Below are 20,313 nucleotides of genomic sequence, written 5' to 3'. Positions count from 1 at the left end.
TTCAAATAAAAAACAAAAAAAATAGTGACATCATCGACTCTCATTTGGATGTAACTGGCTAGTTCATATAACTATTTTTTAAACAATAAGCGAAATTTTGAAATGTCGTAACTTTCTTATTTTACATCCGATTTTGATGAAATTTTCAGCATTGTGCTTGTCTGATTTTTCTCTATTGATTCAAATCAACATTTTTCTGAGGTGGACTTGACCTTTAAATATACCAGTATATATTAGAGAAATCAGGAGATATTGATAAGAACACCTCCATCTAAGTATGATGTTTCATTTGAGTTAATTCACACTCATAGTTTTTTGCAGGTTAACTTGAGCAGTGGCAGTGAATAATAATTTGAAAGTCTTTGAACTTGATATTAATTTGCAGGCATATCACAGATCTACAAGTAGATTACCAAGTTCTGGCCGTGATTACATAAAGCCATAGAAGCTAAGGGAAAATTGGCATCTGACTGATTAAAAATTCTCTCAACATATCTAAATTCCAAGAAACTATCTAAGCAGGACACAATTCAAAATTCCATTCACGTCACCTGTTGACTTTTTTGTAAAATACAATTCAAATGACAACGCATCAATTGTCGCAGTCCAGGCAATGCTCCAGTCATTTCTACCAGCAGCTCCCTGCATAAAATGTACAACGGATCGCATCCACGTTCGTGTGAAAGGGACCCACTTTGTTTTACCAAAGGAGAGTCTGTTTGTGTGAATTTGCCCAAAATAGAAGACTCAATGGATCACAACACCAACACCAGTCACTCCTTACTTGAAAGGAGGCTGGTGTTGGGATTGACCACAGGAAATACATTTTCCAGCAGTTTGTGTTGAGCAGTGGTGTTAAATGTCATCTGCTGAACCGAGCATGCAAGCTGGTGTTTAAGACCTACATGTAATTTCCACATTCACCAACAAGAACCCCAAGGGATTGGGAAAATCCTGATTTCAAGTTCGGTGTTGGTTATCTGAAGCTCACGACTAGGAAAAGGGTGAAACATCCCCATAAAATTAGTTTTTACAGTTACAATGATTGCAAATCCTTAGAGCTATATATATTTTCATGGAAAATAATATTTACTTCAGGGGAATCTTGAAGTGATTTTAGCCTTTTCATTCTGTACAATGAGATTATACTGTAACTTCTCACCGAGTTTACGTTCGTTGTCAAGACTTCTTTCGAAAGTTGAGATGATCAGCAGCACATTGCAGGTGCGCGTAATGCAATCTGTATTGTTCCTCTGAACCCAGCTTGGTGCTGGAGCTCGGTTCAGCGGCCTTTTCATGCTCTCAACACAAACACCGAACACCACACTTGAAATCACTCAATGTTTTCATTAAACATATGATAGCAATTTATGAACCATAATGGCTCAAACAAATATCACCGTGTTTGAAATTTCAAGTCTAACACTATTTAGGCATTTACATTTAAGTTATCCACTTGGAATGCCACCTCTCATAATACTGCACAATATACATAAATCATAATGGTCATCCAGCACAGTTTCTTTATTTCAGACGAGTGAAGAAGGCTTCAGCCCAACGCAATGGCTCAAGATCAAAGCAATGGTGTAGACATTCGTGCAGAGCCTTGTCAATAGTATTTCAGATGGGATCCTAATCCGACCAAGAGGACATCGTTCAGTCGTTGGACAAGCTCATCTCCTCTTCAGAAACCTGGGAGATGTAACATAAAGAGACAAAATTGATAACTACAACTGATTGTAAAATACTATACATGATTTGCCATAGATGTGCATTTATGCTTCATTTTAAAATCGATACATACATTGCAGCTTCTATGTAACAGGGTAATGAAATGTTGCATTATCAGACAAATCAAGATAAGAATTGATACGTTTCTGTACATGGTTTGCAATAGACATACAGTTATCCAACATTCTATGATTTGATTGTAGTTTTTATGTAACAAGGCCTAGGATGTATCAACAGACGAAACAAATATTTTACAATTGAGACTTTTAAAACGAGTGAATGAGAACGGCGAAGCAGTCGACTGATCATGTGTGTCAAAGTAGTCGTTTGTCTATGTTAACTACAGATATGAATATTTTATATTTAACTTGACATGTATGTACGTCCACATGAAAGAGCATGATAGCGAGCGGGTCATGATACGCTGCCAAGCCTGGAAGATCTGGCGTACCATAGCATCACTAACTGGTCAGGTGATGCGAAGGTGCAACTTGTGCACACTTGCTCATTCATTTGCTTTATTTCCTTTACGTGAGCTCGGAGATATGGTGATATATATTTTGGAGTTCAGAAAACATTTTCAAATGTGATAAAGATAATGCATTATTAATTTTGTGAAAAATCACTGTACATAAAACTACAAATAACTGGTCAGGTGATGCGAAGGTGCAACTTGTGCACACTTGCTCATTCATTTGCTTTATTTCCTTTACGTGAGCTCGGAGATATGGTGATATATATTTTGGAGTTCAGAAAACATTTTCAAATGTGATAAAGATAATGCATTATTAATTTTGTGAAAAATCACTGTACATAAAACTACAAATAAATAAATCAGATAAAATACTGTTATTACCTTCAATTTCTTTGTGGCAATGCATTCATCATCGACATCTCTCACTCGGCAGTCTCCCTTGGAGTTCTCGCACCTCTGCAGCATACGCTCAATGATTTCAAACAGGACGTTGCCTTTGACGTAGTCATTGTCAACGAGGTTCACCAGGAAGTAGGTGTCGTGGATGAACTGTATGATGTGCCATGAGGGCGAGCCTTCCTTGTACAGTGTTCCCCAGGATTCTAGCCACAAGCCAAATGCTTCGTCCTGTGGAAGAGATTAGAGTTTTAATGGTCAATTGAACTGAAAATGTGGGGGATTTTGAAAGCACAACTGGAAAATAGGTAAAGAGTTAGCCCTAATGGTCTCCCTCAATGTTTGTGAGATAAATCTGTATTGTGAAAAGTTAATGATACAATGTTTGATTGTTTGAATGGTCTGGCACAACTTTTGAGATGAAATTTGCGGTCCTCTGTGTTATGGTTCCGAAGATGCTCAGTAATTTTGTAAGTGCATGTCAGACTCAAAATGGCAAAAACATGTTTCCACGTACAAATACAATGCAAATTCTGTTCCTGGTCAAAATTCATGTCATTATTTCTATTCTTACCAATCAAAATCAAATAAATTTTATGTCATGATCAGAATAGTATTACAGATGATTTCCTCTGAAAAAAAATACATTTACCTAAAAAAGAAACAAATGGATAGACAAGAAACTTTTTGATACACTTTTTTTTTAAAATATACATTTATTCAGAACACCACAAAGTTTCTCAAAACAACAAAACTTGTGGTTCACAAATAGACTAAGCCAAACAGCAAATACGTCTGGGGCAAAAGTGACTCAACATACACATGGGCAGAGATACTTTAATGTCTATTCTATCATTCATTACTCCAAGCTCTCATCTAAATAATGCTATAAAAACACTTCAACACAATTAACCGGTTGACTTCCGACTATTGTGCTTCCCATATGATTTGTACAGGGACCCTCAGGTTTCATTAGGCAAGGGGTTCAATCACTGACCTTCCATGACATGAAACTGACTGGGTCCACAACGGTGGGCTGTTTGACCTCTGCTCCGGGGAAGACACCCCATGTCACAGCGTTCGGCTTGAGACGGTCGGCATTGGTTATTGTTTCAGTGCCCTTCACACAGAGAAAAATAATAAACCCACTACTTTTAGATGAAATAATGATAATCAGTTCTTAGAGACGCATAATACCAATTATAAATAGTCTTTATGTATGTGGAAGATTTGTTTTAATTTTATATAGGGCTAATAAAACATGTGCTTCTAAAAAAGGTATGTTTTGATTCAGACTCCAATCTGTTGAAATCATCATAGGTAGAATATGGTAGATAAATTTCATAAAATATGTGAACATTATGTGCAAATAAGAATTGAGATATAAAGTAAAATCATGAAATATCCCAAAGATGGTGAAAATGTATGACAAAAAGTTTTAATGAGTGCAACAATAACTCTTTCGCTAAATTATTCAAAGCTTAGCGAGTATCTATATATATACAAAAAAACAAAAAGATTGTACAATGTGGGGTTACACCAAACAAAATATAAACAAAGAGGGTGCACACCAAGTGGCATTTATGAACTAAAGACCATACACACCTTGGCATTGACGACGTGGTAGTTGACAAGAGGGAAGTCCTGAAGAATGTGAAGCAAAGCGGCAATGTTCTCTCTAGAGCAGAAGAACTCAAGGTACGCCTGCAGAAAGGATGAACAAGAAAAACATTGGGGAATACTTTAGTGGAACTGAGTGTGTTAGCAACTATGTACGCATGAAGTCTACTTGTCAACGTATTTATCAAACGGGAAATGTCAGTCATATTGGGAAAGCTAATGCAATGCATAATGAAAAGCCAGCAAACACAAAAAAGGCAGGAAGAAGGGAACAAACAGAAAGCTACATGAGAAGCAATACAGAACATGGAGAGAGCAAAAATGTTTGGGAAGAGCAAGGTAGAAATCAGACCCCCCAAAAAGGATATCCTTAAAGAATATTTCAAGGCAATTTTTTCATGCCTGTAATGAATAGGTACATGCTATAATAATACTTTGAAATTGACAAAAGCTTGAAATTGTCATTTATTTGACAAGATGGCAGGATACTTTCATTGACATGGTGGCTTAATATCCTTGTGGAATTGGCATAGTGAGAGATACCATCTTAACAAGTTGACTTATAAACAATTTGTATGTTGACATTAATACATACATCACCTTGCCAAGTCAATTCTAATAAAGTTGCATGACTACATGCTGAGATAGAGGGTTTATTTCCAATTTGTCTAATGCCAATTTGTCCAATTGCCAACTCATATTTTACAATTATTTGGTCTACCATCAGATCATTAACTATCCACTTAGTCTAATTGCCCATTCATCCCCTCACTATTTCTTAATAACCAGTTGGTCCAATAGCAATTTAGTCAATACATTTGGTCTTATTGAACAGTGTTAATTGTAAAAAATAAACGACAATGAAATGAATATTAGACCAACTGATTATGAGACGAAATGGTCATAGACGAAATGATGATTATACAAAGTGATGATTTGACCAAATGGTTGTTCGACAAAATGTTGATGGACGGAATGGCATTAGGCTAAATGAAAATAGACCATGAAGTGATTGGATGAGTTGGCAGTAGATGAATTGGCAATTTACCAGATGAAGCATATTGCCAAGCTTGCAAAGTCAAAGAGTAGAAGTTACATGAAGTAATCGCTTGATACACACGATAAAGTAACTCGCAATAACCAGGTGACCATGATGACAAATTACCTTTCTTTTTTTACTTGACAAGATGACGTATGATGCTACGACAACATAATAAGGCTATCATATCGACATGGCAAGAAGTATAGATGGCACTTGAAAGCTTCTGGAAAAGGCTTAAATAAACCTTCCATTAAAACCATCCATTCCTGTTGAGTGACATCTATACAGCAAAGGTTCGGTATATGGTATACGGTAAATAGAAGAGGAGGTATGAAACTCGCTCTACTGACATTTTTGCTCCTTGGAATACCTCACAAATTCTGAATGGCTACACTTTGGGGAAAGGTAGCTAACCTGTAAGCTCTACATGTAGATCTCAAGTCAGAACTTGATTATGGTCAGAGTAAACTCAAGATCTTTTTCAGGATTACAATTAAACTTCGGTTTTAATTATGGATCGTCTCAACGAATTCAACTGATGATAAACTGACCAACACTCTTGTTACCTCTGTTATGATCAACTCTAATCCTATTCCCTTTTATACGCAATCAATAATACAACAAACAAATTAGCCTATTACTTTGTTTAGTGTTGGTTCATAATGGCTTTAAGGGAATGAAATAGAAGACATCTCAGGCTTTGGCCTGGCAAAAAAAGCTTTTTTTCGTTAACTTTTGAGTGCAGGAAATAGACCAAAGAGCAAATGATGTTAACAAGGTATGTGTCAGAAAAAAAATAAAGAATGGCAAAATGACGAGGTTAACTGGCAAGAGGTAGAACATGCAATGATGAGTAGCGCGCATTAGTAGGAACCAACCGCACTGCTACTTTACCATTCACCACTGTGAAACAGTACCTGTCAGGCCAGATAATAAGAGCCCCTGTCAACAGGCTTATGTTACCTTTTGGTAGACATAACCATTAGATGCCCCCCATCCTACCACCGGATCGGAGGATGGTTCACCGTTGACGTTGGGTTGCGAGTTGATGGTGAGCACGCCGCGCTTGTTGATGGACACCAGCTGGGACGACACCCTCATTGTCTCGGAGGACACCTCGTCGTCGTTCCATGGAAATCGCGTGACCTGTGGATATGGTTGACGTTATCAAATGGGTAAAAATTATTGGACGTTACATGTAAACGAACCACTTTAAGAAACAAAATATATCTTACAGGAACAACATATTTCATTCTCTCCACATGACCATGTGACCTGCAAATAAGGTCAGAAAATGCACTGGCTCAACATTATCAAATTTGGAGAAACATTGGATGCCTTAACAAACCTCTTAAAAATGCAGGAAATTTTTTTACAAGAATGCCATCCTTCTTCCCAAGCACAAGACCAACACTTGACTTGACTACTTAAAAAAAAATCCTAAACCTATCCTTCCTTGGAATTGATTACGATCTTTAAATTTTACTTCCCAATACTACAAAATTAATGTCATCAACTGGTCTCTGCCCACCTTGTTGCCATATCTGTTGGGTTCTCCCGACAGGTAGCACGTGAAGATCTCGCTGACGTCCTCAACGCAGGTAATCTCCTCGCCCCACATGGCTCGCAACTGCTTCTGGTCGGACTTGCTAGTCAGGTAAAACAGATGGTAGTCCCTCAGCTCACCAAAGGCTGGAGACGAGGAATCGCCCCAGCGGCCATTGGGGAACTCGTCCCATTCTTGAGTCCTGTAAACGTAGCTCTTGGGTCTGGAGGCCCAGAAGATGGGACGCACGTCCTCCTGCTTTCGCTTGAGGTTGGCGGTGGTCTTCCACGGGAGTGATCTCTTTGGCTCACCACACCATAGTCCAAGAGATGAAAGGATCTCGATGGTGGCTACCTCTCGGTTGAGAGTATAGATGTGAATTCCAAACACTTCTCCGCTAGAAAAAGCAAACAACTAATTTAACACCAAAGACTACGCAAATGAAAGTTTAGCCATCTGCACGTGTACGCAACCACAAAAGAGTTAGATGCGCTTGTTACAGATAACCATCATAGTCCTATGAATTACATGTATGAACAAGTATGTGTGTGTTTGTGGCAATGTGGTGCACTGGTGGGTACCTACTGTACAATGGTGCGAATCCACAAGGCTAATTGGAAGCTTTTGCACTGTTGATACCCAAGATGCCTGCATAGCCCCTACATCACAAAGTCAAATCTGCATGTTATCTGGCATGTCTGGAATATTAGGGCAGAAGAAATGGATTCAAATTTGTTTGACTTAAAAAAAGCAAAGTCAATTATTAAGCAAAGCTGCAAATATTCTCCTTTTATCTCGGCATGTAAAACCACATGCACCATCTCAGCACACTGGGTTTGTATACATAGAAATAACACATTCAATATTAGAGTGTTAATGCATTTTGCTGTAGTCTTGTTGCACTCCTGTGCAAATTGGCCCCCAAAATAAAGAGCATATATGTGATCTAAAGCAGGGATTCTCAAATGGTGGCGCGCCACTTGTGGCGCACCGAGCCTTCCGGAGTGGCGCATTGGAGCCGGTATAGAAAAAGAAAATAGAAAATAAAAGGTTGATCTACTATTAATCTGGAATTGAGGTTTGATCATTTAATAACAAAGGGAAAATAAAAACTCGGCTCTTTTTGAAATCTAAATGCTATTTGATTAATTGATTTCCTCTGATTTTGTGTAATCTAGCATTCGATAACCCCTATTATGGAGGATCATATTTAATGTATCCATTTGAGATTCGTACAAAGACTGTACATAATATGTGAACATAGATTTGAGAACAGTGCTTTTTATAATAATAATAATCATAATTACGTTTTATTTATTTACTCAGGGTAGCCATTTCGGTTAGGGAACTGCAGAGGGCCCTGCATTTCCATGTATGTTATTATTACCCTTCTCCAATCTAAATGCTGAGCGCCAAGCAAGAAGGCAGAAGCAGTGGCAGACCATGACCCGGAGGAGACAAAGCATTGGAGGGGCACTTTGTTGTTTGCGAACAATGATGTGCCCCTCCAATGCTTTGTTGGGTTCCGCCACTGCAGGGAAGAAGATTCCATTCCTGTATAATTTGATATTTTTTTTTGTACGACTCTGTTGGGGATCGAACCCACGGCCTCCTGTTCATGAGGCTGACACTCTACCACTGATCAACATACCCGGTTTGCTTTTGAAACACGATCCTCATCAAGAACAAAATTTCATACAGAAACATAATAGTTAACACTAATTTGAGCAAGTCACTTATCATTTTTACATAAATTGTGTAGTATGTTGGTATTTTTAAATCTTCTGTTGGAGAACCCCTCTCAGCCATTTAAAAGGCTTTCTGCTCTTCAGGTGGTCCTGCACCCCCCCCATACCACAATATTTCGCTCTTTGCATGTTAGATAGTGGAGCAGTCCAGATTCTCAACAAGAAATTGGGCGCTTCAACAAAATTAATTGAGAATGGCTGATCTAAAGCTCATGTGATTGGCAACAATTGTTACCCACTTTAAAATCTGAATTGCAGCCGGTCCTCTAAATGTTGAATTTGAAAAGAGACTCTGACCTATTCCCTTTGTTTTTGGCAGACTTCCCTCCATGAATTTCTGCCAAAGATTTATTTGCAGATAATACAATGTAACTCCATACCTTTCAAATAATTCTTTGCACATAGTGACGGCCTGATGGATGCCGTAGTTCCTTATTGCAGCATCGTTTTCTTTGATTGGTTCAATCACATCCATGATCTCCTGAGGAACATCGAGCTTAGATAATTTCACCAGACTCCTTAGAGAGTGATAACCCTGATAAGAGCAATATTGTTTGTAATGGTAATATTAGTAGTTGTTGTCTGATGATCTTATTCAAATACATGCACAACACTGAAGACTTCATGGAGTTGGCTTATGTAAATAAACCTGGGCTCGTAACACAAAGATTAGCTATCAATTGCTCAATGGACTCGCCAATCAAAATCAATGTTACACGCTCATTCAATTCAAAATGCTGACCAGGAACCAATCATTAGTGTTCTTTCATATTTGCTATTCATCATTAAGCTTTCTGTTACAGGGCCAAGATCTATCATGATATTGTGACAATTTACCTTTACAAACACTCTCATCAAAGAAATGTTTAATGCAACTCCAGGTACTTTGTTTTAAAATATGTATACAACTGAAATAAAATCCATTTCGCTGTTAGGCTCAAGAAAAACCCTTCACAAATGCCCATTTTCCATTCCAATTGAAGATGATGTGAAAGCTTTCCCTGACACAACATCATGCATAATACAAAATCTAAGAAAACATTGCATAGACCAGGTTACTAAAGTAGAATGTCAGTGACACTATTTGGGCTACTGGCAATTACCATCCATAAAACACTTTGTTGCTTCTTAAATGGATGTGATGAAAAGAAAATTTCAAATTATTTAACTAATGATCAAACCATGAATGAAAATGTCAGAGAATTTGAAAACAACCTAACGTTTAAACAACCATTTTCTATTCGTGCGTAGAATGCAATTACTGCATATTCTCTTGTCTCACCTGTATGGGCATGATCCCCGGGATAATTGGCACGGTGATTCCTATTGCACGACAGTCATGGACAAACTTGAGGAATGTCTTGGCTTTAAAGAAGAGCTGCGTGATGATGAAGTCTGCACCTGCATCGACTTTGGCTTTCAGGCACTTGAGATCCTCCTCGTAGCTAACAGCATCGGGGTGACCGGATGGGTAGCCTGACAAACAAACACCACGGTAACTCAGTAAAAAGATATTTCCTTATTCCACATCAGGTGCTTTCATCAGGGGAGTATTTCAAGAAAGGACATGTGGACGTTTTGTCCCACAAGTCTCGTTTTAACTGATGGTTACCCTAGGAACCTAGCGTCTCATCAAATCAAAATCAAGGAAAGATGTCGGATTTGTCAGATGAAAAATGTTGATGAAACGCTCTCCTGAATCTGTTACTGTCACTTCCAACCTGCAAGTGTCCAATAACACATTCCATCTTCCTTATTTCTAGGACAGTATTACAACAAAATTTAACCGAGGTAAATCATAATCTCCCCATGATCATCCTGCAAGGCAGATAATCAATTCACCGAGGATATACAATGTAGACCAAGTTGGTTTGAAAACATTTCTCACAATGGAAGGGGGGGGAGAAAGGACTCCAAACTAGGTAAATAAAGATTACCTATGCACCGATATAGCAATTAACGCACTTGGTGAAATGCACCCATTGTAAACACTTTTATTCTTCTTTGGAATAACCCTCCTCCAATGTCCTCCCCCCACCCCTCTTATGGTCACCATAACTTACAGTACTCTGAAGTCGAATTATTAACTGGCGATTCCGACTTACCTGCAACTGCAATGACAAAATCGTCCCCGAATACTTTTCGAATATGTTTGACAAGATCAACAGCATAGTTAAACCCTCCTGGAGTGGGTTGCCATTCATCTGTGTGACCAGGAATATCTGTGAAAAAAAATAGTAAAACTATTTTCTCTGTTTGTATACTCTCAAAGCAGAAACATTGATATAAAGGATATAATATCAAAAATCATAAACCATCAGGAAAATTTTCATCATTTTCCCAAACATAATTTAAGATAAAAACTCTAATTGGCAAAACATGGCATGTGGAGCAATAAAAAGGAAATAAAAATGTTGCCCCCAAAGAAAAATCTTGGAATGCCTCTTCACCCCTAGCACCCCTGGGCCATGCTGCGAAAGCTCCCTGTAAAATAACACATTTCAAAACTCAAAATATCTAAATCAGCACTGAACATCGATCCAAGTATTACCTCCACGAAGGGCCAAGATGTTGCGGATACCACACTCTTTGGCCCATTCCAGATGTCTGGTGATGACTTCTGCTGATTGACTGACACAGCACATATGAAGCATGGTGTCCAGTCCGCAGTAATTGAGCATGGTCCTGGCTATCTCCATAGAGCTGGTCTCCTTGCGCCCTCCAGGGTTGCCGGCAGAGTGCCAAGTGATGTCGCAGAAGAGGGGCCCACCATGGAACATACGGTCAAATCTACGGAAATCGAATCAAAGATGGAGAAAAATACACTGTAAATGGATTAATTCCTTGAATGCACCAAGCAGCTGGAGCTAATGCCGGGGTAATATAATATATAGTGCGCCATTGAATAGACAACTAGATAATCGGCGCCTCATAAATGCTTTACCGGTATATAACTAGAGATGCTCGGTGGGTCGTGCAGCCGAGCACATGTATCCCCAGAGCCCACCGCGTCATCTGTTATTGCAATATAGAGCTCACACAAAAATTTGACCAAGAAATAAAATTATCACGGCGACAATGATCCTAGCATGCAGGTCCCCCAAATCCATCTACCATCCAAGTGTGGTTGAAAAGTGACTTATGGTTGCGGAGAAAGAGAGTCTTGCATGTTAACTTCAACGTTGACCTGAAAATGACCTTTGACCTTACCATGTGACCTCTGACTGCAGCATAACATGAAGGTGCCCCAAGAACATCTACCATCCAAGTTTGGTTGAAAAGTGACTTACGGTTGCAGAGAATAGGTGTCATAGGAGAGTCTTGCTTGTAAACTTTTCACGTTGACCTGAAAATGACCTTTGACCTTACCATGTGACCTCTGACTGCAGCGTAACATGCAGGTGCCCCAAGAACATCTACCATCCAAGTTTGGTTGAAAAGCGACTTACGATTGCGGAGTTAGGTGTCATAAGGGAGTCTTGAATGTAAACTATTATGTTGACCTGAAAATGACCTTTGACCTTACCATTTGACCTCTGACTGCAGTATAACATGCAGGTTTCCCAAGTCCATCTATCATCCAAGTTTGGTTGAAAAGTGACTTACGGTTGCGAAGTTAGGTGTCTTGTAAACTTTAATGTTGACCTGAAAATGACCTTTGACTTCCGCCCACACCAAAATCGATGGGCTTCTTTGCTATACCATGCTTAACCTTCATGCCGAATTTGAAGACGATTGGAGAAGAAATGCAGCTGATAGAGCACTCACAAGGAAATCTCTGCGACAGACGCGGCGGCGCGAGGAGGCCAAATCCATAGTATCCTCCGAACTCAGTTCGGGGATACAATAATCATTATTAGTCTGCAGTCAGAGACTCTAATTGGCATATCTGAGATAAGTTTACTGTATTTCCTCTTGCTGAATTTTGAAGAAGCTACAAAAATACAATCTCATTCATCTACGCTAGTCTACAAATTCAGACCACTGTAGTGAAATTCTACATTTGAAAATAATTAGCACCTTCTCTCTGTAGTGTTAAAAGGCACATTTTTATAAAACACAAGTTATTTTACAAATTTAGTGACTGCATACGGAAAACAAAGAAAATATCCTTAGTCTATCCTACAGTCTTGGGTCCAATTTACATCTCTCATTCATGAAGTAGTCTTTGGGACAGCTTTGAGACACACTTTCTTCCCTTTTTTAAAATCACAACCAGAATGAAACTTGGTCTAGTGAATGGGGGCTATTTCACTCTATGAGAATACTGGGGGTGCCCCCTCCCCCTCTTATGTGCAATGTAGTCTTGTATACTACTGCATCACAGGCAAAGAACAAGGCCAGATATTAGTATAGTGGATGACTTGGGGGTGGGGCAGGATATTATTAGGCTGATGGATCATTTGCCCTTTAAAGGTAAATGCTAGTTTTGGTAACAATATCAAAATTAGTTCGTACAGAATCCAATGAAATGACCACCAAAGTGTCTGTTTGTATAAATAAAACGCATTTGCCAAAGGATTCTGGAAGAAATTGTGTAATTGCTGAGAAATAATTATACATTGTCCCACGTGCGCTTATCTGTGTTAGAGATCTTCGGTGTGAACATTTTTCACCGTAGATTTCAAGATTTCACAAAGTTCACTTAATGTAACTGTACCAGATCTAGATCCTTGATGATATACTGACAATTAAGCCTTGTTTTTCAGACTTTCTCATGAAATCAGTGTTTACTGCAACTACTGGAATTTCTCTTTAAATGACCTAGACACATCAGAAGACAAGAAGCTTGTTGTTTATCGGTATTATGAGACATTGCCCTATTGACGTCACCTGAACTGACAGAGGTCACCTTGACAATGATAATCAGCCATCATGGCTTATCTACATTGTAGATCTACTTTAGTTTGCTTTTCAGGATGATAAACTTGACTAGACCTTGTGTCTCATTTTCCGCCTTGTTAGCCCAAGGTGATAGAGGCATTTGTCTTGGGACGCTCTTCTACACCGGTCTTCCTGTTCTCGACATTCCTCCATGTATTATTAAGGTTTAACCTCCACACTTTTCAGTCACTTGCAACCCCCCCCCCGAGTTACAGATTCTGGGGTAAGGGGGCCGTAGGGATACTAAGTAAGCTGTGTCCTATTCACCTAGCAAGTGGGAACTTTACTTTTGCATTCTAAAAGTCATTGGCTGTGTTCACTCCTTAATAAATTTCTCACCAACTTTAAATCCTAATATTTCTTTTTAGGATGACCTATTTTTTACTATTTTCTTTTTTCCATTACTTATTATTTGTTTCATCTTTTTTATTATTCTTCTTTTATATCTTCATCATTATCATGATTATTATTCATTTTATCTTTTTTTTTGGGGGGGGGGGGAGAGTAGTTTCTCTGTACAGCACTTCAAAAAATTAATAACTTTTTAAGAATTTGCACCCTCCCCGGGTGTACCCCCCCAAAAAAAAAATTATTTCTAACCTACAAACATCCCGTTCACTACTATAATCATGAGAAATTACAAGTAGAAGTCTAGATACACGTACTTTTATATCATAAATCAATTAAAAATAGGCTTAAATGGTGTAGAAAAAAGTATAACAATGAAATAGTTGGTTTTGAATCTTTTGAACAAAATCATGAGAATCAATTATTTTTCAAATCGTTATTTCAATCAATTTTATTTTCATTCTTCGCATGGTCCGGAAATGGATTTTACTTTTCCGAGGCTACTTTTTTCATTTCAATTTTCGAAGGCTACATGTACCTCTTGTTTCTCAATCAACAACTCCTTCATAAATTCATTTTTTTCTAAATGTTCCTTAATATTGTTTGTGGCAGATACATGTATTATGGCAACATAATAAGAAACATGGTTGAACCAAACCACTCTGGTTGTCATGAGGGTGAAATCGTCTGTTGTCCTTGCTGATAATAAATTTCTGCTAAATTAAAATCATAAGGCAGCAACCATTTCAATTTTACACTACATATTGCAGCAAAACCGCACATTGATGAAAATGACTGCACATACCTTGCTACGAGATTGACTGCACCATTAGCTGTCCTGGGAGGAAAAAATTCCAAGGAGAACCAGCGTTCTTTATTGGCGATGCGGTTGGCAATCTTCTCGGACAGTCGCATGAAGGGCAAGACTGGATCCGGGGAGGGGCTGCGAGAAAGAGATGTGGGCGTCAGGTTTCCATTCTGATGCAACGTTTGAATAAGGGTTTGGAGATTTGAGGCCGAGGCTTCCTTCTGTAGGGGAACTCCATTTTGATCAACTGGTGTCACAACTGCCATGATAGGCAAAGAATTCCAAAGTGCTGTGATGATTTCTGCGTAATCTTCCACTTCTGGATACTAAGTAATGCTGTGAATTTGTGTTATCCTGCAAATTAATAGACAGAGAATATCATGAGACATGATCCACAAGCATTATCAACATACATGTACAGAGTTTGGGTAATTTATTCAGCTTAAAAAAATATAGAACATTAGTGTAAGCTGCATGTTTCAAAAATATAAAGTTCAGTATTTATTTTAGAGCTAGATCTAGTCTAGACAGATAAAAAGGTCGATTTCTGTCAGGGATATGCTCTGCTAAGACTTTGTCTGGCTCTGCGGCATCCCCTAAATTTAAAAAAAATCATAAAATGTTGAAAAACTCCTCCGAAACAGCGGATTTAATATCAGCCTAGGCCTACATCTAGTCTATAAAATCACACTGAATAGCAGCTGTAATTAAGTATTATTGAGTTGTCCATCACCCCTCCATTTTTTAGGTAAAAAAATATTGGTGGATGGAGATGAATAATAGATTAATAAAATCATAGATACAGGCTTAAGCTCTTCAGGCTTTGGATGGTGACTTCTTTGGACTTCCAAATATATATCATAGGCCTAATATGTTCATTCATGTTGATGCTGCTGTTCCACTTCAAGTTCAGGGACAGCTATTTTTCGTCTTTTAAGAGGTGCACTACTTTATATATCAGACACTAGATCTACATGTAGCCTAGGCATAGGCGGCGGGACGTATTCCCCCCTAAATTTGAGGAGGGGGGGACGGTCCCCCCTAAATTTGTTGTTGATGACCCTTTTTTTTTTGCTTGTCAATTTATTTTCCTACGTCCCCCCTAAAATTTTTGGGTTCAGAACCTTTTTTTTTTTGCCTGTCAAAATTTTTTTGGTTGTCCCCTCCTAAAATGTTTTGCTTCCGCCGCCAATGAGCCTAGGCCTACAAGGAAAAGACTAGGGTCCAGCTTACCCAAAAGTTCTCTCCTTCTACCCGTTTTGATCGGCCATTTTGTTACAATTCATAACAAAAATGGCCGATCGAGACGGGGGTAGAAGAGAACTTTTGGTTTTTTGAGGTTTTTTTTGAGTCTGTGCCCAGATGTCAGGAAAACTGCCACTCGTTTCATCCATACAATCATGGTAAGTGCATAATTTCTCTTTTCACAATTCATTTGGAGAAATATTTAGACCATGAATCACGCTAGTCCCATGAGAATGGTCAAATACACGGTAAGCCCCTGGGCTCCCGCTCGCTGCGCGGGCCGGAGCTCCCTGGGTTAGGGTCCAGCCTCCAGGCATTACTATTTTACACACAAATTGATGCAAAGCATTACGATAAGTTGGCAAAGTGTCCAGTCTTTTGACTTGTCTGTAGTCTAGACTTTGGTAACATATTAGACCGTTTGTTGACAAACGGTCAGGCACGCCACTGGTGGTTTCGCTCATTTTGTAAATTCGTTGTTGATTTCCAAAAGTGGCCAGCAACAATAATATTATTAACCTAAAAACAAAAGTATCAATTGTTTTTTGAAGGTATTATTGCCTTGGCTTGCATGGCGTCCAGCTAAAGCGAGGCATGATGCAGACTGAAAATTCTGCGGTTTCACAGAAGTTATTAAACATTTTCTGATTTTTTTTAAAAGTCCTCCTGCTTCTTTGACTACAATTGAATTGAATCGACGGTGCCTCGGCCTCAGAGCCGGAGGGCCAGGCCCAGGGATGCCGCCCCGCAGAGCCAGATTGCAGGAAAGGCTCTTTCCAACAGTCTTTCCCATGTTTCCTGTCACCCATCTTTTAAGTTTATGATGCACTATAAAGCAAGGCTAGCAAGCAGGGTGTTTCTGAAATTAATGATATTGATAAACAAATACAATTCTTAGGCTTAGCTTGCTTTCAAATAAAATCTTAATTCTTATTTCATGAGATATCATCAAAATTTTTCACATCATTAATTAAATATTTTGTTTATTTTAACGGATGACTAAAATGTTTACACTTTACAGATAATTCATTTGAAATGCATTTCACATGGTGCATCATAAAAAAATGGGCGACAATTTATGAAAGACAGTTCTTGCAAAGAGTCTTTGAAAGACTCGAAGACCCTTTAGTTTTGGATTTCGTGCGATCGGCCCGGCCCAGACGTCTCGCAAGCATGGCAAGAGACTCGGCGGCAAGCGGAGCCGGAGCGAGAACGGAGGGCAGCGCAGCCACCCCTCAACTCACTCTCACTCTCAAGCCAAGCCATGATGCTGTCCCGAATTCCTTTTCAAAAGTCGCATCTACATGTAGGCCTAATTAGATCTAGCCTAGACCTTTTTTTCGATGAAGGCCTAGATCTAGAATCTCTTTTCTGGCAAACGAATTGAAGTGAAACTAAGTTTTTAAAGAGCCCGATCTCTGTCTCTGATCTCACGAGGGCAAGGGCCAGGCCATCTGTTGTTGTTGATAATATCCCGCAGATCAAAACTACCGTATACCGTACCGTAGTCTAAATTTGTTCACACAGAGACATGAGTTATCTTGATCTCAGTTCTCTAAAATTGCGTGCACTTTTGTGTTCTGCGCGGCGCAGTTTCCTCCCTGAAAATGCAAAATGGTGAAAACAACAAACAAATTGGCCAACAAACGCATGCCCAACAAACTTCACATTTTAAACTAAAGTAGGCTTAGCTTGACGAAATTAATTGAAGGGTAGACGATACGTGCCTGTACAACAAAGCAGAACAAGACTACGAAATCTCGTTTACATACAGCAGCTGCCTAGACGTACGTTCGGCGAAGGTTGAGAAGCGAAAGAGACCCAGACAAGATCGCAGCGTAATTTTATTCCGTTCGGCAGTAGTGCATGCAGTGCGACAGTTCGTTGAGCGCCCTCTAACGTTACAGCGAAACCACTGAAATGCTGTATCGATAATCATCACACCAGAGAATCAAAGGTTGATTGGAATATCACATCACGAATTGAACTCATGTTCATTTCTTTCCACCTATCTACAAAGTCAAGAGCATGTTGCGCATTCAGCGCTGAGCTTCGAAAGTTGGGCGTAAAATAAAGGCATGCATTTTAAACGTCCTTTTTCTTTAAATTGTAATAAATGGCGTTGTGAGACCACACTCTAAATTACAGGGATTTAAAATAAGTCCAGATGGACTGTAGTTAGGGACCAATCGATTTCTGGATTTAGTTTTAATCCAAGAGACTTAAATTCAAATCTCAAATGATTTAAATTTAAATCTTTCGAGATTTAAAAATGAATCTTAAGGATTCAAACTAAATCCGGAATTCGATTAGTCCCTAACTACAGTCCATCTGGACTTATTTTAAATCCATGTAATTTAGAGTGCACCTCGACCCCCCCCCCTCCCCCGAAAAAGGGAAAATGGTGCATTGATTGTACCTCATTGTATCGAATTCTATCATGGATTTTTTTTTCTTAATGAGAGCTCGCGAAATTTCAGAAGAGTGACTGAATACACCAGCCACCGACCTCATTTTTTTTTCTCTCTGGGGCGGGGGCCGGTGGAGCAAAACTGTGACGTTGAGCTGGTAATTCGAAGTGGGTAGCCCCCGGGGGCCACGGCTTCCATTCACGAGTGGATATGCGCGACCATGGGGTCTCGAAAAGCACCCTAAACACGTAATTTCCATATTCTGAAACTGCACCCCTTAACAAGTATTGGCATGTGAAACCCTACCCTTAACAAGTATTGGAAACAAAACGATACTCTTGGCAAATATTCCTTAAAATGAACCCCTAAACAAGTACAGGAATGTTTTATTGGTACGTCCTTCGGTCGTCGGCTTTACCTTATTTTGTTTAGTACGACCCCACCTTCTACACCCCACGCTTATCGGACTCTAAACACGAAGTGTTTGGGCAAAAAGGACATCCTTTATAAAACATTTTAATTTTGTTTTATCATCCCCGCAAATTCGACCCTAAACACGTAATTTTCCTAGCGAAATAGATACCCTTTTTTCATTATTTTTGTGTTTTTGACACCCTTATCACGTTACGTACGTAACGTACCATATCGTGAAAAAGACATCCTTTTTACGTGTTTTTGGGGTCGCGTATGGTATCCATTCGTCAATGTAAGTGGCCCCCGGGGGGTAGCCATCAATTCGAGGGGACACCGGTGGCCGGTGGGAGATGGGTGGTGATTAATTGGTGGGTTCCAGATGATTACCCATGCACCCCCAAGTATACATAACCCCAAGAAGAAAATTAACAGAACACCCCCCGGCGAAACCGGCATTAGAACTAAACTTTATTATTTATCACGCATGCATCACTGAGTATAGGCCCGCTAAATAGCACCTCCCCCTCTTTTTTTTCTTTAAAGCTCGATGCTGCTAAACCTATATATACTTTCTTTATATTTATAATATTAGAGATTATGCATGTCCTGGGGGCACTTCCATTGACGATTGGGATACCAGGAGCGACCTCAGTTAGAAACGCGCGCAAACCTATATCTTTTTTACAAGAGTGGGCACGTATACTTACAAGTCCACCCCAACAAATAGTTGATTCCTATTTTGTCCTCATTTTCAAGTGAAACAACGATTGATTCCTCCGTGAACATGTGGAATTAACATGGTTCAGTCAAGTTGTTAAGTTTTGTCAAATCTAATATAAATTTAGATTCAAACAATAAAAAACGAAAGAAATAGTGAGTGAGGGACATCAAGGGTCAAATATTCTTTGCTCCGCTGAACTCTCACTCTCCCCCTCTCAGGGAGCCTCTACCCACTTTCTCTCTCTCCCTCTCTTTCTCCCTCTCTTACCGTGTCCTTTTACTTTCTCATTCTGAATCTTATTTTGATGTGTATTACTGTTTGTCTCTGCAAAGCCCCGTGGAAGACCAGCGATTTTAATTAACGTTTTAATTGTATATAATTTTGCATATTTGTTTGTATAAAGCTGAACAGGCTACTCTGGATAAAGATTTGAAATAAATAAAAATAAATCATCGCCCGTCTCATTTGCATGCCACTGAGTTGTGCATATCACTGTTTTGTGAAAAATAATCGAAACTTTAAAATGTCTTAACTTTCTTATTTTACATCCGATTTTGATGAAATTTTCAGCATTATGCTAATTTGATTTTCCTTTATTTATTAAAATGAACATTATTCTGGGGTGGACTTGACCTTTAGGTACTTAACGTAATAAGGGTATCAAAACACCAAATACCAGAAAAGCATGGCCTTGGGAAGCAGAGGGCGTTGAAGCACCACACAAATTTTGTTTCGGGGAGTTGCGTGTGTAATTTTCCATAAGCAGCACCCCCTGGAAATCTGGTAGGTATGACAGAAATGTAATGAAAATGAACGACGTATTTTGTAGGACCCCCCTCCACTTCAGGATTTTCCTACACAGTGTTTGAAAATAGTGCTTAAATTCACACTTTTTTCAGATCGGAATATCAAATATTTCAAGCT

General features: G+C 39.1%; 1 protein-coding gene across 3 annotated transcripts; it reads right to left on the bottom strand.

Annotated features, from left to right (window-relative positions):
- Positions 1 to 322: 322 nt before the first annotated feature.
- Positions 323 to 17,675, bottom strand: LOC121427223 (methylenetetrahydrofolate reductase-like). Of its 3 annotated transcripts, none has more exons than XM_041623521.1 (12): positions 17,616 to 17,675; positions 14,596 to 14,952; positions 11,110 to 11,348; positions 10,664 to 10,780; positions 9,841 to 10,034; positions 8,939 to 9,093; positions 6,796 to 7,207; positions 6,228 to 6,410; positions 4,208 to 4,306; positions 3,600 to 3,722; positions 2,588 to 2,833; positions 323 to 1,692 (listed from the first exon to the last, which is right to left on the bottom strand). In XM_041623521.1, the coding sequence occupies exons 2-12, from the start codon at positions 14,862 to 14,864 to the stop codon at positions 1,657 to 1,659; spliced, it is 2,073 nt and encodes a 690-aa protein (XP_041479455.1). In that variant the 5' UTR covers positions 14,865 to 14,952; positions 17,616 to 17,675; the 3' UTR covers positions 323 to 1,656. The 3 variants fall into 3 exon arrangements, with proteins under 3 accessions (XP_041479455.1, XP_041479454.1, XP_041479456.1); XM_041623520.1 differs by having other exon boundaries at positions 17,571 to 17,674; XM_041623522.1 differs by lacking the exon at positions 17,616 to 17,675 and adding an exon at positions 17,094 to 17,253.
- Positions 17,676 to 20,313: the final 2,638 nt, after the last annotated feature.

Source organism: Lytechinus variegatus, chromosome 14 (genome assembly GCF_018143015.1).
Source record: "Lytechinus variegatus isolate NC3 chromosome 14, Lvar_3.0, whole genome shotgun sequence".
NCBI lineage: Eukaryota > Metazoa > Echinodermata > Echinoidea > Temnopleuroida > Toxopneustidae > Lytechinus > Lytechinus variegatus.
The sequence above is the reverse complement of the archived record's forward strand: the minus strand, read 5'-3'. Positions and strand labels throughout refer to the sequence as shown.

What these genes read in the sequence shown, in the direction of transcription:
- LOC121427223 (XM_041623521.1), bottom strand. Translation starts at nt 14,864, where the DNA reads ATGGCAGTTGTGACACCAGTTGATCAAAATGGAGTTCCCCTACAGAAG. An exon ending in GCAGTCAATCTCGTAGCAAG is followed by an intron (nt 11,349 to 14,595) that starts GTATGTGCAGTC and finishes CGATTTCCGTAG; the next exon opens with ATTTGACCGTATGTTCCATG. An exon ending in CCAACAGATATGGCAACAAG is followed by an intron (nt 6,411 to 6,795) that starts GTGGGCAGAGAC and finishes CCATATCCACAG; the next exon opens with GTCACGCGATTTCCATGGAA.